Source organism: Ranitomeya imitator, chromosome 3, assembly GCF_032444005.1.
Source record: "Ranitomeya imitator isolate aRanImi1 chromosome 3, aRanImi1.pri, whole genome shotgun sequence".
Classification (NCBI taxonomy): Eukaryota; Metazoa; Chordata; class Amphibia; order Anura; family Dendrobatidae; genus Ranitomeya; species Ranitomeya imitator.
This window is the reverse complement of record NC_091284.1, coordinates 560334907-560358767: the sequence shown is the minus strand read 5'-3', so window position 1 is coordinate 560358767 and position 23861 is coordinate 560334907. Positions and strand designations below refer to the sequence as shown.

The window sequence follows — 23861 nt, the reverse complement described above, 5'->3', positions numbered from 1 at the left end:
GCCTGGCTCACACCTTAAACCTGGTGGTGCAGTGCTTCCTGAAAAGTTATCCGGGGTTATCCGACCTGCTCCTCAAAGTGCGTGGACTTTGCTCACATATCCGCCGTTCGCCCGTACACTCCAGCCGTATGCAGACCTATCAGCGTTCTTTGAACCTTCCCCAGCATCGCCTAATCATAGACGTTGCAACAAGGTGGAACTCAACACTGCACATGCTTCAGAGACTGTGTGAACAGAGGCGGGCTGTTATGTTTTTGTGGGAGGATACACATACACGGGCAGGCAGTAGGATGGCAGACATGGAGTTGTCAGGTGTGCAGTGGTCGAAGATTCAAGACATGTGTCAAGTCCTTCAGTGTTTTGAGGAATGCACACGGCTGGTTAGTGCAGACAACGCCATAATAAGCATGAGCATCCCCCTAATGCGTCTGCTGATGCAAAGTTTGACGCACATAAAGGATCAGGCGTCTGCAGCTGAGGAAGAGGAAAGCCTTGATGACAGTCAGCCATTGTCTGGCCAGGGCAGTGTACAGGACGAGGTAGCGGGCGAAGAGGAGGACGAGGAGGATGATGGGGATGATTATATTTTTAATGAGGAAGCTTTTCCGGGGCCACTGGAAATTGGTGGCGCGGCAAGGCCGGGTTCTGGTTTTTTGAGGGACACAAGTGACGTGGATTTGCCTGAAACTGCCCCTCAACCAAGCACAACCGCAGATTTGAGAACTGGAACTTTGGCCCACATGACGGATTATGCCTTACGTATCCTCAAAAGGGACACACGCATAACTAAAATGATGAATGATGACGATTACTGGTTGGCCTGCCTCCTTGATCCTCGCTATAAAGGCAAATTGCAAAATATAATGCCACATGAGAACTTGGAACTAATATTAGCAACCAAACAATCAACTCTTGTTGACCGTTTGCTTCTGGCATTCCCTGCACACAGCGCCCGTGATCGTTCTCACACGAGCTGCAGGGGCCAGCAGACCAGAGGAGTTAGAGGGGCAGAAATCAGAAGTGGCGTTGGCCAGAGGGGTTTTCTGACCAGGTTGTGGAGTGATTTTGCTATGACCGCAGACAGGACAGGTACTGCAGCATCAATTCAAAGTGACAGGAGACAACATTTGTCCAGTATGGTTACAAACTATTTTTCATCCCTTATCGATGTTCTCCGTCAACCGTCATTCCCATTTGATTACTGGGCATCAAAATTAGACACCTGGCCAGAATTGGCAGAATATGCATTGCAGGAGCTTGCTTGCCCGGCAGCTAGTGTCCTATCAGAAAGAGTATTCAGTGCTGCAGGTTCAATACTAACAGAAAAAAGGACTCGTCTGGCTACCCAAAATGTAGATGATCTAACCTTCATTAAAATGAACCACAACTGGATTTCGAAATCTTTTGCCCCACCTTGTCCGGCTGACACCTAGCTTTCCTATGAAAAGGTCTTGCCTGTGGACTATTCTGAATGCCTTTTCCAATCTCGTAATTTTCAGCACCTGATTGTCCAGCATACGACATGTTTACACCTCACTAAATGGCCAAACTCCCCACACGGGGCCGTGGTATCGACACTTGGCGACAGCACCCGTGAGAGTGCAGTTTGTCTGAAGAGGTGGGTGAGCCCGCTTTTGGTCGACGGCACTGCCACTGGGTCCCTCCTAGTACAATAAAGTGTCTCTGGCGGTGGTGGTGCGCACCCAACGTCAGACACACCGTTGTAATATGAGGGGCCCTGGGCCTGTACCGCCGGCTACAAGACAGTTTCCCCCCACCCCAGCTCAAACAGTGCTCTACCACTTGCAAAATTATCTCACAGCTCCACCAATGTTTAGTCTATGCGCTGACATCCTTCAATGCCTGCCACTGACAATACCATTGTATTGACATTTTTGTTATGTTAGGCCTTCGATGCCTGTCTGTGGTCACTCCTTCCACTAGGCATCCACTGACCACACCACTGCTGCCCGTGTACCCCTGTAACCAATTTAAAATTGCCTACAGCCATGTGTTATTATTTTAGGCCTTCGATGCCTGTCTGCGGTGACTCCTTCCACTAGGCCTCCACTGACCACACCACTGCTGCCTGTATACCCCTGGAACCAATTTAAAATTGCCTACAGCCATGTGTTATTATTTTAGGCCTTCGATGCCTGTCTGCGGTCACTCCTTCCACTAGGCCTCCACTGACCACACCACTGCTGCCCGTGTACCCCTGTAACCAATTTAAAATTGCCTACAGCCATGTGTTATTATTTTAGGCCTTCGATGCCTGTCTGCGGTGACTCCTTCCACTAGGCCTCCACTGACCACACCACTGCTGCCCGTGTACCCCTGGAACCAATTTAAAATTGCCTACAGCCATGTGTTATTATTTTAGGCCTTCGATGCCTGTCTGCGGTCACTCCTTCCACTAGGCCTCCACTGACCACACCACTGCTGCCCGTGTACCCCTGGAACCAATTTAAAATTGCCTACAGCCATGTGTTATTATTTTAGGCCTTCGAAGCCTGTCTGCGGTGAATCCTTCCACTAGGCCTCCACTGACCACACCACTGCTGCCCGTGTACCCCTGGAACCAATTTAAAATTGCCTACAGCCATGTGTTATTATTTTAGGCCTTCGATGCCTGTCTGCGGTCACTCCTTCCACTAGGCCTCCACTGACCACACCACTGCTGCCCGTGTACCCCTGGAACCAATTTAAAATTGCCTACAGCCAGCCCAATTTTTTTATTTTAGGCCTTCGATGCCTGTCTGCGGTCCATTCTTTCAACTACTACTACACTGACCAGGGCACTGCTGCCCGTGTACCCCTGGAACCAACATCAGAAAATATAAAAATAAGTATTTTGCTTACAAAAAAGAAAATACTGGAGAGATATCAAATGCAGACATTTTAACATTAAAAACAAACACACAACTAAAATCTGGTACAGTACTAAAAATGGCCACCAGCTACAATTACTTTCTCCTGCAAGTAGTTAACTGAAAGGGTTTTTCAATTGAAAACACACATATGGCATCCACCGAGTGTTGTCCTGTCGCGTCTTCTTTATATTATTGCCGAGAAGATGCAAAACAATGAAAATAATAAAATCATTAATTACCAAAATAATAGAGAAAGTCAACACCACATTGCAAATAAACATTCATTCCAAATAAAGAAGCAGGGCGCGTCCGAGGGTGAGTATATACCTAATAAGAATATAATCACCCTCGGACGCGCAATGCTTATTTCCAACAGCCTTCCTTCCTAAGAATCAGCCCTTCCGTGGTGTAGAGAGACGTTGTGTTACACTCCAAGGTGTTCCCCAGGTTGCCTTTCCTGAGCTTCGATCTTCCGGCTCTCGTTTAGTAGTTGTTGGAAACTACGCTGCATTAGGCCTTCAAATTGGGTATGGGGTGTAGAGAGATGGTGTGTTCCACTCCAAGGTGTTCCCCAGGTTGCCTTTCCTGAGCTTCGATCTTCCGGCTCTCGTTTAGTAGTTGTTGGAAACTACGCTGCATTAGGCCTTCAAATTGGGTATGGGGTGTACAGAGATGGTGTGTTCCACTCCAAGGTGTTCCCCAGGTTGCCTTTCCTGAGCTTCGATCTTCCGGCTCTCGTTTAGTAGTTGTTGGAAACTACGCTGCATTAGGCCTTCAAATTGGGTATGGGGTGTAGAGAGATGGTGTGTTCCACTCCAAGGTGTTCCCCAGGTTGCCTTTCCTGAGCTTCGATCTTCCGGCTCTCGTTTAGTAGTTCTTGGAAACTACACTGCATTAGGCCTTCAAATTGGGTATGGGGTGTAGAGAGAGGGTGTGTTACACTCCAAGGTGTTCCCCAGGTTGCCTTTCCTGAGCTTCGATCTTCCGGCTCTCGTTTAGTAGTTCTTGGAAACTACACTGCATTAGGCCTTCAAATTGGGTATGGGGTGTAGAGAGAGGGTGTGTTACACTCCAAGGTGTTCCCCAGGTTGCCTTTCCTGAGCTTCGATATTCCGGCTCTCGTTTAGTAGTTGTTGGAAACTACACTGCATTAGGCCTACAAATTTGGTATGGGGGAAACATTGGCGCATCTGCGGTCCCTCCTTCCTCTAGGCCTCCACTGACCTGTCTACTGCTGCCCGTGTTCCCCTGGAACCAATTTTAAATTGCCTACAGGCAGCCCAATTTATTATGTTAGGGCTTCGAAGCCTGTCTGCGGTCCCTCCTTCCACTAGGCCTCCACTGACCTGTCTACTGCTGCCCGTGTACCCCTTGAACCAACATCATAAAATAAAAAAAAAGTATTTTGCTTATAAAAAAGAAAATACTGGTGAGATATCAAATGCAGACATTTTAACATTAAAAACAAACACACAACTAAAATCTGGTACAGTACTAAAAATGGCCACCAGCTACAATTACTTTCTCCTGCAAGTAGTTAACTGAAAGGTTTTTTCAATTGAAAACACACATATGGCATCCACCGAGTGTTGTCCTGTCGCGTCTTCTTTATATTATTGCCGAGAAGATGCAAAACAATGAAAATAATAAAATCATTAATTACCAAAATAATAGAGAAAGTCAACACCACATTGCAAATAAACATTCATTCCAAATAAAGAAGCAGGGCGCGTCCGAGGGTGAGTATATACCTAATAAGAATATAATCACCCTCGGACGCGCAATGCTTATTTCCAACAGCCTTCCTTCCTAAGAATCAGCCCTTCCGTGGTGTAGAGAGACGTTGTGTTACACTCCAAGGTGTTCCCCAGGTTGCCTTTCCTGAGCTTCGATCTTCCGGCTCTCGTTTAGTAGTTGTTGGAAACTACGCTGCATTAGGCCTTCAAATTGGGTATGGGGTGTAGAGAGATGGTGTGTTCCACTCCAAGGTGTTCCCCAGGTTGCCTTTCCTGAGCTTCGATCTTCCGGCTCTCGTTTAGTAGTTGTTGGAAACTACGCTGCATTAGGCCTTCAAATTGGGTATGGGGTGTACAGAGATGGTGTGTTCCACTCCAAGGTGTTCCCCAGGTTGCCTTTCCTGAGCTTCGATCTTCCGGCTCTCGTTTAGTAGTTGTTGGAAACTACGCTGCATTAGGCCTTCAAATTGGGTATGGGGTGTAGAGAGATGGTGTGTTCCACTCCAAGGTGTTCCCCAGGTTGCCTTTCCTGAGCTTCGATCTTCCTGCTCTCGTTTAGTAGTTGTTGGAAACTACGCTGCATTAGGCCTTCAAATTGGGTATGGGGTGTAGAGAGATGGTGTGTTCCACTCCAAGGTGTTCCCCAGGTTGCCTTTCCTGAGCTTCGATCTTCCGGCTCTCGTTTAGTAGTTCTTGGAAACTACACTGCATTAGGCCTTCAAATTGGGTATGGGGTGTAGAGAGAGGGTGTGTTACACTCCAAGGTGTTCCCCAGGTTGCCTTTCCTGAGCTTCGATCTTCCGGCTCTCGTTTAGTAGTTCTTGGAAACTACACTGCATTAGGCCTTCAAATTGGGTATGGGGTGTAGAGAGAGGGTGTGTTACACTCCAAGGTGTTCCCCAGGTTGCCTTTCCTGAGCTTCGATATTCCGGCTCTCGTTTAGTAGTTGTTGGAAACTACACTGCATTAGGCCTACAAATTTGGTATGGGGGAAACATTGGCGCATCTGCGGTCCCTCCTTCCTCTAGGCCTCCACTGACCTGTCTACTGCTGCCCGTGTTCCCCTGGAACCAATTTTAAATTGCCTACAGGCAGCCCAATTTATTATGTTAGGGCTTCGAAGCCTGTCTGCGGTCCCTCCTTCCACTAGGCCTCCACTGACCTGTCTACTGCTGCCCGTGTACCCCTTGAACCAACATCATAAAATAAAAAAAAAAGTATTTTGCTTATAAAAAAGAAAATACTGGTGAGATATCAAATGCAGACATTTTAACATTAAAAACAAACACACAACTAAAATCTGGTACAGTACTAAAAATGGCCACCAGCTACAATTACTTTCTCCTGCAAGTAGTTAACTGAAAGGTTTTTTCAATTGAAAACACACATATGGCATCCACCGAGTGTTGTCCTGTCGCGTCTTCTTTATATTATTGCCGAGAAGATGCAAAACAATGAAAATAATAAAATCATTAATTACCAAAATAATAGAGAAAGTCAACACCACATTGCAAATAAACATTCATTCCAAATAAAGAAGCAGGGCGCGTCCGAGGGTGAGTATATACCTAATAAGAATATAATCACCCTCGGACGCGCAATGCTTATTTCCAACAGCCTTCCATCCTAAGAATCAGCCCTTCCGTGGTGTAGAGAGACGTTGTGTTACACTCCAAGGTGTTCCCCAGGTTGCCTTTCCTGAGCTTCGATCTTCCGGCTCTCGTTTAGTAGTTCTTGGAAACTACACTGCATTAGGCCTTCAAATTGGGTATGGGGTGTAGAGAGAGGGTGTGTTCCACTCCAAGTTGTTCCCCAGGTTGCCTTTCCTGAGCTTCGATCTTCCGGCTCTCGTTTAGTAGTTGTTGGAAACTACGCTGCATTAGGCCTTCAAATTGGGTATGGGGTGTAGAGAGAGGGTGTGTTACACTCCAAGGTGTTCCCCAGGTTGCCTTTCCTGAGCTTCGATCTTCCGGCTCTCGTTTAGTAGTTCTTGGAAACTACACTGCATTAGGCCTACAAATTGGGTATGGGGTGGAGAGAGATGGTGTGTTACACTCCAAGGTGTTCCCCAGGTTTCCTTGCCATTGCTTCGGTCTTCCGACTCTCGTTTAGTAGTTGTAGAAAAGTACACTGCATTAGGCCTACAAAATGGGTATGGGGTGGAGAGAGATGGTGTGTTACACTCCAAGGTGTTCCCCAGGTTGCCTTTCCTGAGCTTCTATCTTCAGGCTCTCATTAAATTGTGGTTAAATGGAACAACTGCATTTGGCGTACTAGTTGGTTTGGGGCCTACTATCGGTGTCTGCCACTCCTTGCTGTTCTCCTGGTTTCCTGTCCTGAAATTCCATTTTCAGGCTCTCGTTAAGTAGTTATTAATGTTAGACTGCATTTGGCCTACTAGTTGGGTTGGGGCCTACTATCGGTGTCTGCCACTCCTTGCTGTTCTCCTCCACTGAACAAAGCTGTGCCGCCTGTTTACTACGGTTGCCAATTTTGAACTGCATTTCGACTACTTACTGATTTGGCCCTACTCTCTGTGTCAGCCTCTCATTCCAGTTGTCCTCCACTGCAATGCCCCCTGGTTATTCCTGTGTTACCAATTTTGAACTGCATTTAGCCCACTTTATTCTTTGGGCCTATATCTGTGTTTCCACTTCATCGTGCCCATTGCCCAGCCAGTGATAGATGAGTCTGCTGGTACATTGACCCATAACGCAACATTCCCCGTGCATGCTACACAACAACATTGTGACCCTGCTGAAAGTCAGGTTGCTCTTCCCGCATACCATACCACCTTACACGGGGACAAAGAGGAAGGTGCAGATGAAAGTGCAGGTTCCTTCATCAGGTGGGGGGAGGAATACTAGTTGGCGACGTCACTGGCACAGGGCCTCTCATAGTACGCAAAAGTGTTGCTGCCGGTGGGAGGCGCCCCCGCCGTGCAAACACACCGCTGTACTTTGAGGGGCCCTGTGCCAGTGCCAATGCCAACAAGTGGGCCCCCCCTGCTTGCTCAGGATCACAGCACTTGCAAAGTTGAAATACTTACCTCTCCCTGCTCCACTGCCGTGACGTGGTCCAGATTTCCTGGGCCCACTAATTACTTGAACCAGCCCTACCCCACACAACTTTAGCCAAATGACCCCCAATTTCAAATGCCTTCCAATTATTATAAGGTAAATTACGCTTGACAAGCTTCATTAAGAAGAATGGATGGTTTTTACATTAAAATGGGCACTCTAGGTGTTTTCCTGGCCCCCACTCACTGCCGACTATGCTGCCCCATTGACTTGCATTGGGTTTCGTGTTTCGGTCGATCCCGACTTTACGTCATAATCGGCCGATTTCACTCGACCCGACTTTTGAGATAGTCGGGTTTCGCGAAACCCGGCTCGACTCTAAAAAGGTCAAGGTCGCTCAACTCTACTTCACCATTTCTATTTTTAACCAATTCTCAACTTGAATGAGCTTCATCACAGGTGTACACATTTCTCAAATTTTTTAAGTGTAAACTCTTGACTTTTGACTTTTTAAGTTTAGACACTGCTGGACCTCCCATTAATTCTTCCTTCTTTTCCATTTTCTATTTGTCTTGTAGGCTGTTTCCAGCTTTGTAATGTTTTTCGATCACATGACATGGAAATTGACCAATGTTTGCTGGAATCTCTTCCTTTGGGACAGCGCCAGCGTCTGGTGAGACGCATGCGCTGTGAGCAGATTAAGGCCTATTATGAGCGTGAAAAGGCGTTACAAAAACAAGATGCTTCTAAAAGAAAAAGCAAGCAGAAAAAAAACTATAAAGTTCATTTCCAGCTCTGTGACAAGATACAAGACGCCATAATCCACCATGATGACAAAGAAGGTAAGAGGAAGCTTATGTTTAATCCATTGTGTCCGGCCTTTGTTAATAATGATGTAGAAAGAAGAAAATGTGACGGTTGTATTGTTTTGTAGTTGTGGTGTTAAAGATTAGGGGCTTAACTGCCATTGATCCTACTCTCCCTCTCAGCCCTAAATAATATTCATGGGAGTACAGGACGTTGAGATGTTTGCTGCTGTTTGCAATGTCCTTGTTCTGTAGGAGTCACTAAGCTCTTCAGTCCTTACTAAGATAGCAATGCCAATGTGCTTACTGTATGAATTGCATAACTAATTGAATCTTATATCCAAAAACAAACAGCGCTTTTCGTTCTTTTGAATAAGTTTTATTTTTCATGTACTATAACTGTGTAAAGATCGGAGGGGCTGAGGTGTTCTGTTGAGACCCCAGACACTAGTGAAACTCGTTCCTCTGGCTGTGTTAGGTCAGTCCCTTTAAATGTTTGTCAGGTCGCATACCCTCAGATGACACAGATATTATGCCATTTCAAGAACGGAAGGATTCTGTCCAGATTATAAAAATAAAGTGAACCTGTCTAGTGGAACTGATGTTCGGAGGGTAGCAGGAACAAAGCTTGTTGTCCACATCTTTTTTTATACAGAGGCACAGACATATCAGTTTCATGTGAAGGCATATCACTTGAAAATAACATTTCAGTAATGGAGCATGAATGATTTGGCTCCATTTCATCTATCTGTCCATCATCAACCGATGCCCATTTGCAGAGATACTTGTGCCCTGGCCTGGCGAGCTCAGTCTTTCTTCACTATCAATCCCAGATCCAGCCTACATGTTGCCTCTCCAGCCCCACTTTACCTGTGCGGTCTCAGGGCTCCCATAAACCCACAACTACTCCTCATTGGACTTCTAGTCCAATCCACTGCAGCTGAGCTCTCCTTTTTGGCATCCCACTTCTAGGCATCTAAGGCCGTATTCAGGTCCAGTTGCTGTGTGGATGCTTGCTAGCTCAGAGAATCTCCTTCCATACACACTTACACACAAACGCTATGCAGCTGAACTTCTTGTCTTCAGTTTATTAACTCCCCTTTGCAGGACTGGCTAACTATAAAGTTACATTTATGGTGAAAAATAATCGTGAATGAGCATTTTTAATGGGAATCTGTCAGCAGGTTTTTGTATGTAATCTGAATACAGCACTAAATAGAGGCTGAAACAAAGAATTCATTGATGTATCACTTGTCAAAGTGCCTACTATTGTTTATTAACTATGAAGGATAAATCACTAACAGATTAACATTGCTGGACTAGTCCGGCAAATAAGCATCTCACTAGCTTAACATTGCTGGACTAGTCCGACAAATAAGCATCTCACTATCTATGGACTTTGTACAAGGAAAGTCTGGTTCATTCGAAGTCTAAAAGCTCTAATTGTGTCAGAAATGCTGCAACCAGTAAACTACCGTAAGTGTTTGCTGGAATCAGAGTCTCTTTGCCTACATCAGGCTGCTCTCAGATGTGGTAGCAAAAACCTGCTGACAGATTCCCTTTAAGAATGCTTGTTTTGCAATTACTGTATCTTTTAATGTAAACAGGCTGTTAATCATCCGATAAACAGGCAAAGTGCTTGTTTATCTGCTGAGATTTTTTTTCAGCAGCACAAAAGATCATCATTCAAAGTAGTGCATGATTCTGTGTAAACTGGACTTACACTGCTGAGAACGACGGCAGCCTATGGGCACTGAGGGATCTATTACAGATCTGCCTGCAGTAATAGGACTAATAATACATGCGTATGTTTTCAGCCAATGAATAGAATGAATGGGGCTGATTTATCAAGCGATACTTGTCAGAATTCTGCTCAGAATATTGTAGCACATTTATTATGTGTTTTAGATACATTTTTTAGCAAGACCGACAATTTGGCTAACTTTGTGAACAAAAGGACACCATTACTCTTATCCACATCACACAGATTATGCTGCACGTTACAAACTTAATTCCATACCTCTTTCAATATATTTTGCCTCATAGCATTCTAAAGGGAATTTAGGCAACGACGCTGTAGGAATGGTGTATGGAGCTTTGATAAATACTTTGATACTGTCTAAAAGTTAGATAGGAATAGTAGATTTTCAATCACTGCGACAAAATATGCAATAAATTATAAAGTTACATTACTTTCATTCTTAAAGGTGTTTTGGAGGCTCAACAATATCAGATTGGAGGTGGTCCAACACTCAGCACCACCACCGATCAGTCAGTATTATCCCAGGTAGCATCCAGATATAAACAGTGTATGGAGTGTATGTTCTTGTGCTATATGTACTATGAAACAATCAAAACCTAGAACAAAAACAATGAGCAAATACTCTGCAGTAAGTAAATAAATAGTAGTAGTACATGTAAATAACATAGGGTACTTAGTTCATGCTATATTTGTCAAAACAGAGTAAAAGTCATCCCATCTGCGACAAGGTGTACCCACTCAGGATGGTCCCTAACTCATCACACTTTGTGTTAGCAGGCCTCAAATCGATTGGGTGGAGAAAGAACTAGACCTGTCTGCTTTACACCTCCCCATGGAAAGCTTAATGGGAACCTGTCACCAGGTTTGTCCCATATGACGTAATGCAAGTACCTTTCAGCCCTGATACACAGCTAATATGCTGTATATATACCCCCAATCTGGCCTGCAAGACTAGAAAAATACCTTTTATTATACTCACCTATGGGGTATTCAGGTCCGATGGGCATCACTGTCTGTCCTGTGCAATGTCCTCCTCCTTCTGTGCTTTGTGTGGATGACGCATCCTACATCATCCACACAGTGTCCCAGGCATTGCGCTCCTGCCCTGACTAGGGCCGAGTAAAGTACTGCAGGGCGCATGTGCCGGGGCTCTTTGGCCTTTTCCTGCTCATGCGCAATGCTGGGGGACACTGTGTGGATGATGTACTACACGTCAGACGGAGGACGGTATTGCAAGAAGAGAGGAATCTCCAAACCAAGACCACAGCGCCCCTCGGACCCGACCACTTCGAAAGTGAGTATTATGAAAGGTATTTTTCTTCTCTTGCAGGCCAAATTGGAGGAATATATACAGCATATTAGAATGGGACAAACCTGGTGACAGGTTCCCTTTAAATAGACAAGTGTATAGCCTAAAAGGGGGAGCCATGCACCTATACGTAAAAAGTACAAGGGACTAAAGGAAAACTGAAAAATGTAACTATGTAGCGTATTATATTATTTATTCACAGTAACAATGTGCATTTTTTTAATTCATGTCATTTATAATAGTTTTGCAGTTACTAAAGGATGGAGCTGATCCACACATACGTATCACTTCAGGGGGATGCCTGCTTCATTTGGTGAGTGTGTATTTTTATGCACAGAGGAATTGTATGATTCTATAGGTTTTTCTATAGGAACGCATAATAATAGTCATTTTATTTTACATAATCAGGTGTTTTATTAAAATAAGGTTTTAAGAGTAAGTACAGTACACCTAGATTACAAACTAAATGACAGAAAAAGAATTACTTGGTTAAATATAAGAATATTAAGAATAAGTACAGTACATCTAGATTACAAACTAAATGACAGAAAAAGAATTACTTGGTTATCATTTTATAACAATCTTCTTAACAATCTTCTCAATTAAGGAAAGGGCATTTTTAAAGTGGTTTTCTAATTTCACATTTCTCCCATCCATTGGCTAGTACTGTGTAAAATAATAATATCAGATGTTGCTCAGTCTCTCTGATGCTGAGATGATTTTACCATGACAGGGCACATTATTGCTGGAGCCAGTGAGCTGTTGGTGCCTCCGGGGAGTATCAGTTCCATCTGATATTATTTTTACACAACAATGGTCAATGGATGCAAGAAGTGTAAAGTAGGAAATCCCTTTAAGTTGCAAAATTATTTTTTTTTGTGCTGAAGCAGACCTTGGTTAATAGAGAGAGTTTTCTAAAAGGCTATATGAAAAGCTCCTTAAAGGGAAAAAGTCAGCAAATTTTTACTATCTCATCTAGAAGCAGAATAATACAGGAAAAGAGACCCTGATTCCAACAATGTGCCACTTAGTTTACTGGGTGCAGCAGTTGTTACACATTCAGAGTTTTAGCATGTAGCAAAGATTTGAATGCTGAACCCATCCACACCACAGCTTTCTGTGTACATTGTATACACTCCCTGACAGAAGTTATGTCGCTTATCCATGTTATGTAATAAAAAGCTTATAAGTAGTGATGAGCGTATTTACATCTGTTAGCCAGCTTGATTACATGTGGGGATTCCCTACCAACCAGGCAACCCCCACATGTACTTATGCTGGCTAGTAGCTGTAAATCATTCAGCTGCCGCGATGAAAACTAAATCTCCGAGCACTTACAAATACTCGGAGGACACCCAAGTGTTCTCGGGAAATCTTGAGTAACAAGTATATTCGCTCATCACTACTTATAAGCTGACGTTAAATTCATCCATTGGTTGTATAAATTATTCTTTTGAAAGCTGAAACCCTCCGAAATGTTGTTCAGGTTAAGAAAATAAATTGGCATCAATGCAGAAATATTGATCAGTTAATGAACACAGAATGGTCAGATTTTGGCAAGACAAAAGTTTTGTCGCCCACAGAATGTAATGTGATATTCAAACAAATAATTAACTTAAAATGCAAATATATGTTGCATAACATTGGTGAATGAAGTTGTGCTGCTATTAGAGTCAGATTTAATATTTTGTATGACTTCCAAGAGCTTGAAGGACTGCATTCATGCGATTCAACAATTTATTAATGAAGTCATCAAGAATAGTAAAAAGTGCAGTCTTACCTGCCTCCCAGAGTTCATCTAGATTCTTTGGTTTTGTCTTCCAAGCTTCCTCTTTCATCCTACCCCAAACATGCTCATTGATGTTCATGTCTGGTGACTGGGCTGGCCAGTCCTTGAGCACCTTGATCTTTTTTGCCTGGAGGAACTTTGTTGTAGAGATGGATGTATGAGATGGAGCACCATCCTGCTGCAGAATATGACCCTTTTATGATTTGGCATATAAGAGGTAGCTAATACTTCTTGATATTTTAAGCTATTGATATTGCCTTCCACCTTGCAAATGTTTTGCACACCCCCATACTGAATGTAACCCCAGACCATGATCTTTCCACCACCAAATTTAACTATTTTCTGGGTGTATTTGGGATCCATACAGGCTCCAGTAGGTCTCCTGCAGTATTTGTGGCGGCTGTGGTGTAATTCTACTGAAGATGCATCAGAGAAATCCACCTTGTGGGACTTTGCAAATGCCACACAGTTTTTTATTTGCCTTTTGTTTAGTGCTGGCTTCTGGGCACTGATTCGACCGTGGAGGCCATTTCGAGACAGAATCCTACAAACTGTTCTAGTTGACACAGGGACTTGAGGTGACAAGGCCTGTTGGAGCTCTGCTGCAGTGGAAGAGGGGCTTGCTTTGGATTTTCTAACCAACAAATGTTCCTCCTGAGCAGTTGTCTTGCGGGGTCTGCCAGACCTGGGCTTGTCAAACACATCTCCAGTCTCTTCAAATCTTTTTTTAATTCTTTGTACTTGATGCTGAGACACATTAAAGGTGCCAGCCACCTCTGCAGTGGATTTGGTCTTTAGCCTCTTGATAATCCAGACTTTGGTCGCAGGGTGGATTTTTGGCATGTTGTCACAGCTCAAGTTGCAGTTCAAGTGAAGGTCGGGGGTGCTGGGTTTCTTTTTATACACACACACTAACAAACCGATCATTTACTGAGCACAGGTGAAGATGTAAACTAGGATTGGGTGCATTATATGACCAGGCGACAAAACTTTTGTCTTGCCAAAATCTGACCATTCTGTGTCCATTAACTGATCAATATTTCTGTATGATGCCAATTTATTTTCTTATCCTAAACTACATTTCGGAGGTTTTCAGCTTTCAAAAGAATAATTTTTACAACCAATGGACGAATTTAACGTCCAGTTATAAGCTTTTATTTACATAACATGGATAAGCGACATAACTTCTGTCAGGGAGTGTATTGACAGTGAGCTGCTTATCAGAGGAATGGGCGTGGTCGGACCAGAGCTCACATGAGCAACAGTCTGGCCAGTGATTATCTTTTGGTGATAAAACATTCATAGTATGTAAACATCAGAACATAGCCTAATAAGTGACACATCCCTGAAATTTTGTCTCAGCTGCTAAATTATGCTATCCTCAGATTACATAGCAAAAACCTGCTGACTGATTTCCTTTGGATCTCATTTGTATACTATTTACAGTGGCCAGTGTTCTAGCAATAGACTGAAGCAGTCTGTTGAAAAAAACTTTTTGGGCCCAATTCCTCATTTTCTTTTTTTAAGACACTTTTATATCTTTACTTTTTGTTTCTGTTGACATTTTTTATACCAGGATTCACCAAAATGGTGCACACAATTAATGAATTTTACGCAAAGCCCGAATTTTTTTTTCTCTGTCTTTTTTTTTTTTTGACTCTTTAGGCCATGTTCACACAGTGCGTTATTTTCTGCGGAACCGCAGCGTTTTTTGCAGCCGCGGTTCCACAGCTGTTTTCCATGCAGGGTACAGTACAATGTACCCTATGGAAAACAGGAACCACTGTGCACATGATGCGGGAATCGGGAAAAAAAGCCGCGCTGAATAGCCGCGGTAAAAAAGAAGTACCATGTCACTTCTTTTTTCGGAGCAGCAGCGGTTCTGCACCCATAGACCTCCATTGTGAGGTCAAACCCGCAGTAAAACCCGCAGATCAAAAATATATCTGCGGGTTTTATTGCGGTTTGTGGTTCCGAACCGCTGCAGCAGGAAGTGCGGGGAAGCGGGCGGAAGTGCGTGGGCGGAGTGTGGCTGCCCCGATCCCACCCCCCCATGCTCCGATCCCCCCCCACCGTGCTCCGATGCCCCCCCGTGCTCCGATGCCCCCCCCGTGCTCCGATGCCCCCCCGTGCCCTAACCTCCCCCCCTTATATTTACCCGGCCTCCCTGTGTCCATCCGGCCGTCTTCTCCCTGGGCGCCGCCATCTTGCAAAATGGCGGGCGCATGCGCAGTGCGCCCGCCGAATCTGCCGGCCGGCAGATTCGTTCCAAAGTGCATTTTGATCACTGAGAATGAGGTTATATCTCAGTGATCAAAATAAAAAAATAGTAAATGACACCCCCCCCCCTTTGTCACCCCCATAGGTAGGGACAATAAAAAAATTAAAAATTTTTTTTTTTCTTTTCCACTAAGGTTAGAATAGGGTTAGGGTTAGGGGTAGGGGTAGGGTTAGGGGTAGGGGTAGGGGTAGGGTTAGGGGTAGGGTTAGGGTTAGGGGTAGGGTTAGGGGTAGGGTTAGGGTTAGGGTTAGGGTATTTTCAGCCATTTTAACCCTACAAAAACTTCCTAGAAAACACACAGACTCTGCATAGAAAACTGCATAAAAAAAAGGATCAAAAAACGCATCAAAAAACGCACCAAAAAAGCACAAAAAAAGGACCAAAAAAAGGACCTGCGTTTTCTGCCAAGAGCTGCGGTTTCAGTCCTGAAAAAAAAAGGATGGAAATCAGGAACGTGTGAACATACCCTAAGTGGGAAAAGTTGCCCATTTAGTAAAATGTAACAATAAATGTTCCAAAATAGGTGTTGCATATAAATTCCCTCAGGGGAGGACTGGAGTGGAATTGCGCCAAATTTTTTCGCATTTCATGAATCTGTATAAAACATCTGGAAAATCCACATTGTTGTAAAAATCAGAACATTATCTAACCCAAAACAGACAATTTGACGCAAATCAAAAATTAATTAAGAGGTATTTATGCCAAAAAGAAATGAAATGCGATGATGAATCCGGCCGTTTGTTTCTACCGACAAATCTGCAGTCACAGGGAAATGAAAAGTTTCTTATAACTTGGTGATAGATAAATGGATTGTTTTAGATGGTAATGGGAGCTTTTGTGATAATAGCATTTTATTATTTGCTGCTTATCCAAAGTACTGATATCACATTCCATAAAATATAAAAAAAAAGTTGATCAGCTCACCCTTGAATTGTCCACGGCTGTTATCCACGAAGGTGCAAGGAATGGCGTTCAAGCCCGCATGCAAAATGAATCCATATCCAGCACATCTTCTTGATTAAAAAAAACAACTTTTCTTTATTCAATTCCTCTTAAAAACAATCTTAGAAATCAAGACATCCAAGAAGTATCGTTTCTCCTTGCGGAGATTGACATGCTAAGCATGCCACGATGAGGAGACTTAAAGCCACAATGCTCCTCTGGGAAATATGCAAATTGTCTCTTCAGAGAGGAAGAGGACTAGAACTCTAGGGCCAGCTATTGGAAGTAGCTATCCTAACAGTCAATGTCGACCCAAGACAGAAAGGGATAGCTAGTCCCACATGAGCATAAAACCTATATGCATGATAATTATGATATCACATTCCAATAGTCCCAACTATTGAAAGTCAACATGAATACTTTAAGCAATGGTTAACCACACATCCTTGCCCTGCCCCCATACAGGAGTTCGGAAGGCTGCACACTGCATCTGCATACCAGTAGATTTTCAGTGATAATGGTTCCCACTACATAGCCATCATCTTGGTGCCCTGCATTCAATAATCACTACTGCCAATACATGCATAACATTATATATACATATAGCTACGCAATACCAATAGTAATAAGTATCTTACATCCCACATTGCATTTTGTGACAAGAACTGCTTATTGTTCTTGCTTTAGGCAAGAAATGATTGTCCAAGCTATGCTACTTTTCACAGCCCCATTTTCTCACTCCACCAAATTTTCAGTTAATTTCCCCCAAGCTCCTGTCCCGATTTATCTCAATCCTGTACTTGTTTGCATGCATTTATTTCCCCATTGCTTGGTTTATGTGATTAGAATTCAATGTGTGAGATGCGTCTTCTCGTGCTGTTATCCATTATGACTGCTGAACAAGAAGCAGTCTCTCTTTTAGCCATGGTGCTAGTGGGTTTTCATTTTTCTACTGAAATAAATGCATACAGTATTACCGTATATAGGTCTGCTGTAAACAGGCATTCTGCAGGAAGTCACAATGCAATATTTGCTTCTATTGAGCCTATAATCTTTAGAATTGTTGCTTTCTAATCTGAAAATATTCTTTGAAATGTACCTATGTCACTCTGACTGTGAGCTGCTGTCCTTATCTCTTCCAGTGTGCACGGTATGATAATGCCTTTGCAGCAGAAATCCTCATTGACCGTGGAGTTAATGTAAATCACCAAGATGAAGAATCCTGGACACCCATGCATGTTGCTTGTGCATGTGACAACCCTGATATTGTTCTACTGCTTCTGTTTGTAAGTGCACTGAATAACTCAATTATCTTATGTAAATGAAGATATATCTGTGTGTAATGGGACACCAACACATTGAACCATTATTACGTTTACAATCCCATTCTAAGTCTATATTTTCCACTCTTTGTAACTAAACTAGCGTCTACTCTTCCGGAAAGGCTTTCAACAAGATTTTGGAGTGTGTCTGAAGTATGTGATACAGGAAAGATATATATCTTGGTACCGTGTTAGCCAGTAGATAGAAAAATATTTAGAATTGAGAGTCCTCAGTGGTTGATACCTTTTAATGGCTAACTGAAAAGATGGTAACAAATTGCAAGCTTTCGAGACTACACAGGTTTCTTCAACAGGCAAAGACTAAAAGAAATTCTGAAGAATCACATATTTACAGTTAGGGCCAGAAATATTTGGACAGTGACACAATTTTCGTGAGTTGGGCTCTGCATGCCACCACATTGGATTTGAAATGAAACCTCTACAACAGAATTCAAGTGCAGATTGTAACGTTTAATTTGAAGGGTTGAACAAAAATATCTGATAGAAAACGTAGGAATTGTACACATTTCTTTACAAACACTCCACATTTTAGGAGGTCAAAAGTAATTGGACAAATAAACTTAACCCAAACAAAATATTTTTATTTTCAAAACTTTGTTGCAAATCCTTTGGAGGCAATCACTGCCTTAAGTCTGGAACCCATGGACATCAGCAAACGCTGGGTTTCCTCCTTCTTAATGCTTTGCCAGGCCTTTACAGCCGCAGCCTTCAGGTCTTGCTTGTTTGTGGGTCTTTCCGTCTTAAGTCTGGATTTCAGCAACTGAAATGCATGCTCAATTGGGTTTAGATCTGGAGATTGACTTGGCCATTGCAGAATGTTCCACTTTTTGGCACTCATGAACTCCTGGGTAGCTTTGGCTGTATGCTTGGGGTCATTGTCCATCTGTACTATGAAGCGCCGTCCAATCAACTTTGCAGCATTTGGCTGAATCTGGGCTGAAAGTATATCCCGGTACACTTCAGAATTCATCCGGCTACTCTTGTCTGCTCTTATGTCATCAATAAACACAAGTGACCCAGTGCCATTGAAAGCCATGCATGCCCATGCCATCACGTTGCCTCCACCATGTTTTTACAGAGGATGTGGTGTGCCTTGGATCATGTGCCGTTCCCTTTCTTCTTCAAACTTTTTTCTTCCCATCATTCTGGTACAGGTTGATCTTTGTCTCATCTGTCCATAGAATACTTTTCCAGAACTGAGCTGGCTTCTTGAGGTGTTTTTCTGCAAATTTAACTCTGGCCTGTCTATTTTTGGTATTGATGAATGGTTTGCATCTAGATGTGAACCCTTTGTATTTACTGTCATGGAGTCTTCTCTTTACTGTTGACTTAGAGACAGATACACCTACTTCACTGAAAGTGTTCTGGACTTCAGTTGATGTTGTGAACGGATTCTTCTTCACCAAATTCAGTATGCGGCGATCATCCACCACTGTTGTCATCCGTGGACGCCCAGGCCTTTTTGAGTTCCCAAGCTCACCAGTCAATTCCTTTTTTCTCAGAATGTACCCAACTGTTGATTTTGCTACTCCAAGCATGTCTGCTATCTCTCTGATGGATTTTTTCTTTTTTTTCAGCCTCAGGATGTTCTGCTTCACCTCAATTGAGAGTTCCTTTGACCGCATGTTGTCTGCTCACAGCAACAGCTTCCAAATGCAAAACCACACACCTGGAATCCACCCTTGACCTTTTAACTACTTCATTGATTACAGGTTAACGAGGGAGACGCCTTCAGAGTTAATTGCAGCCCTTAGAGTCCATTGTCCAATTACTTTTGGTCCCTTGAAAAAGAGGACGCTATGCATTACAGAGCTATGATTCCTAAACCCTTTCTCCGATTTGGATGTGGAAACTATCATATTGCAGCTGGGAGTGTGCACTTTCAGCCCATATTATATATATAATTGTATTTCTGAACATGTTTTTGTAAACAGCTAAAATAACAAAACTTGTGTCACTGTCCAAATATTTCTGGCCCTAACTGTATGCACAACATAGCACAGAAGAAAAAAAAAGGAAAAACCATGGATAAGACAGGTGACATGAAGCAGAATTACCATGAGTGATAAACAGTTATATTGGGCCAGTTCTTAGATAAGGATTGTTTTATTGTCCTCTGATTAGGGTCTTTGTTGTGATGACCCCTCATAGTCTGAGGGGTAAGTTCCTTAGTTGATGTAAAAAGACATAAATCCGTGCGACACATTCATTCCTGCATTAAGACTGTCAAAGGTTGTCATCAGTTTATATTCCCAGACTCTTCTGTCTCTCTGAGATTTGAAGCTACCTTTTAACACAAGTAATTTCATGTCCATAATGTTATGATTTGGCAGACAAAAATGTATTGCCACAGGTAGATCCATTTTTTTTTCTCTTATTGTATGGCGGTGAGAATTAATTCTTATTCTCAGTTTTTGCCCTGTCTCCCTCACATACAGACCCCCAGTTGGACATTTAGTACAAATAATTAGGTACACCACATTAGAAGTGACGCAGCTGAAAGTACCTTGTATCTTGTAGTCCTGATGTGAATTGGGGATCTTTATCTTGTCTGTGGTCATTATAAATGGACAGGTTTTACATTTTTCTGGTTGCAAGGAAAGGTACCTGCAGCTGTTGGAGAGGACAGGGAGCTCTTGACAATGATGCTTCTTAGATTTGGGGGCTGCCTAAAACACAGTTGTGGGGGGTCTGGAAATATGGATTGTAAGCGGGCATCTTTTTGTAGTAAAGGTTGTAATTTCCGTGCAGCTCCCCTTAGCACCTCCAGATTTGGATTGTAGGTGACTACTAGAGGAACCCGGTTATTTTCTTCCTTAGCTTTTGTAATGCAGCAGGTGATTCCTTGATATTCTGGTGGCTCTTTAATCTTGTTTTCAATTGTTCTTGGATGGTAGCCCTGATTCAAAAAGGTCTTTCTGAGGCGACCAAGGTGTTGATCCCTATCCATTGGGTTGGAACATATACGATTGTATCTGATGGCTTGGCTGTAGACAATAGAGTTTTTTATGTGTTTTGGATGGAAACTGTCCCATCATCTGGACAGAGTCTGAGCCACAGCTAAAGACATTCCATGAACAGTTTAATCAATTTCATCCTACCATCAACTTGACACTCAACTACTCCTGCACTGAAATTAACTTTTTGGACACCATCATTAAGCTGCAGAACAATAAAATAGAGACATCCCTGTATCAGAAGCCAATCGACCATCCAACATTCCTTAAATGGGACAGTTTCCATTCCATCCAACAGCCCCTGTTGGAATAACCTTGTAAGTTTAAGATGCATCAGTTGCTTAGTTGGATTTTGTAATCTGAGGAATTTGATGGTGACCTTGAACTCTTTACCATGCTCCTCAAACTACTCATGAACAATTTCTGCACTGTAGAAAGGTGCACTACATTGTTGAAAAATCAATGCATTGTTAATGATCTGTGATTGTGTAGACACAAGACATTTCTATGATAGTTTACTGTCCTATTTACACAGTCCGATGAACAATGTTGGGGACAGAATGACCGCCAATATAATTATTTTGTTCCATTAGAGTATCACGCTATTTGGAGCATATCACCCGTTTACACAAAGAAATGTGTTCCTGAAGACAGTTATTTTTTTGCAAGCATAAAATACCAGCAAACTACCCAATGAATATTTTTTCTCACGCGTTGGGTGATTGCCGGCATATTTTCATCAGTGGATAATCTGAAGCGACCGTTCCTATGAGTACTCGTTTGCTGATTATCACCATAGCATCCAAGTAAGTGTACCAGAAAAAATGGAAATGCTCACCTGGTGTACAAGCAAATCCTAGCAACTCATGCTGGTCCAGATTATGAACATGCGTTATGTAGTGACAGGTGAATCTACATTAGCAACAGAATGTTTAACAATACACTACTGTTCAAAATGTTGGGGTCACCAAGACAATTTTGTGTTTTCCATGAAATCTCATACTTTTATTAACCAAATGAGTTGCCAAATGAATTTAAAATCTAGTCCAGACATTGACAAGGTTCGAAAAAAAGATTTTTATTTCAAATAATAATTTTCTCCTTCAAACTTTGCTTTTGTCAAAGAATGCTCCCTTTGCAGCAATTACAGCATTGCAGACCTTTGGCATTCTAGCAGTTAATTTGCTGAGGTAATCTGGAGAAATTTCACCCCATGCTTCCAGAAGCCCCTCCCACAAGTTGATTTGGCTTGATGGGCACTTTTTGTGTACCATACGGTCAAGCTGTTCCCACAACAGCTCAATGGGGTTGAGATCTAATAACTGTGCTGGCCACTCCATTACAGATAGAATACCAGCTGCCTGCTTCTTCCCTAAATAGTGCTTTAGGCCATTGTCCTGTTGTAGGATGAAATTGGCTCCAATCCCTGTCCACAGGGTATGGCATTGCAAAATGGACTGATAGCCTTCCTTATTCAAAATCCCTTTTACCTTGTACAAATCTCCCACTTTACCAGCACCAAAGCAACCCCAGACTATCACATTACCTCCACCATGCTTGACAGATGGCGTCAGGCACTCTTCCAGCATCTTTTCAGTTGTTCTGCATCTCACAGTGTTCTTCTGTATGATCCAAACACCTCAAACTTGGATTAGTCTGTCCATAACACTTTTTCCAAGCTTCCCCTGTCCAATGTGTGTTCTTTTGCCCATATTAATCTTTTCCTTTTATTATCCAGTCTCAGATATGGCTTTTTCTTTGTCACTATGCCCTGAAGGCCAGCATCCCGGAGTCGCCTCTTCACTACAGATGTTGACACTGGCGCTTTGCGTGTACTATTTAATGAAGCTGCCAGTTGAGGACCTGTGAGGCGTCGATTTCTCAAACTACAGACTCTAATGTACTTGTCTTATTGCTCAGTTGTGCAGTGGAGCCTCCCACTTCTCTTTCTACTCTGGTTAGAGCCTGTTTGTGCTCTCCTCTGAAGGGAGTAGTACACACTGTTGTAGGAAATCTTCAGTTTCTTGGCAATTTCTCACATGGAATAGCCTTCATTTCTAAGAACAATAATAGACTGTCGAGTTTCACATTAAAGTTCTTTTTTTCTGGCCATTTTGAGAGTTTAATGGAACCAAGAAATGTAATGGTCCAGATTCTCCTATTAGGTGGTTTTTATAGGGTCCACAGTTTCTAGCGCAAATATAGATTTTTCTTTTATAAAGTGTTTTATACAGGACAAATAGGGTGGTTTTGTCCTTTTATTTGCTGCAAGGACGTGAGATTGTGTGCTGCGCCCTTATCTATTTATTTGTATTTTACAGATTCTCAACTAGCTCAAAGGAAGGTCAGGTTTATAGCTTCTCTAATCAGCCAAACTGTTTTCAGCTGTGCTAACATGCTTGCACAAGGGTTTTTAAGGGTATTCTAACCATCCATTACCTTTCTAACATACTGTAGTTAGCAAAAACACAAATTACCATAAGAACACAGGAGTGATGGTTGTTGGAAATGGGCCTCTATACACCTATGAAGATATTGCATTACAAACCAGATATTTGCAGCTAGAATAGTCATTTACCACATTAACAGTGTATAGAGTGTATTTCTGAATCATTTAATGTTAGCTTCATTCAAAAAAACTGTGCTTTTCTTTCAAAAATAAGGAAATTTCTAAGTGACCCTAAACTTTTGCACGGTAGTGTATGTACATACAGTACACTACAGTACTACATTGCTACAGTACACAATTACCATTGAAGAGTAACAGTCCTTTTAATTTTTCTTTCAGAAATCAATAGTACAAATGAAAATAAGAAATTTTGTAACATATCTTATCCAAAAATGTTGTTTCTTTCTCTTCCTGGACTGATCTTTCATTCTCAAAATGTTGAATTCATGGTTAAAATCTGTCTTCAGTGAAGACATATTGTTTCATTACTGACATTGTGGAAATCAGTTGGAGTCCACAAGCTACTGTAGAGGATTGTAACTATTATTTACGGGGGAACGTGCACCAGACTATCAGTCCTACATCTAGCTCCTC

At 42.5% G+C, this 23861-nt stretch overlaps 1 protein-coding gene across 1 annotated transcript in view; it reads left to right on the top strand.

Moving 5' to 3' along the window:
* MYO16 (myosin XVI) overlaps positions 1-23861 on the top strand; it is a 701007-nt gene that overhangs the window by 47803 nt on the left and 629343 nt on the right. The window contains exons 2-4 of the mRNA XM_069757932.1: positions 8208-8471; positions 11749-11819; positions 17661-17804. Coding sequence (XP_069614033.1) covers positions 8208-8471; positions 11749-11819; positions 17661-17804 — 479 coding nt within the window. The remainder of the gene's footprint in view (positions 1-8207; positions 8472-11748; positions 11820-17660; positions 17805-23861) is intronic.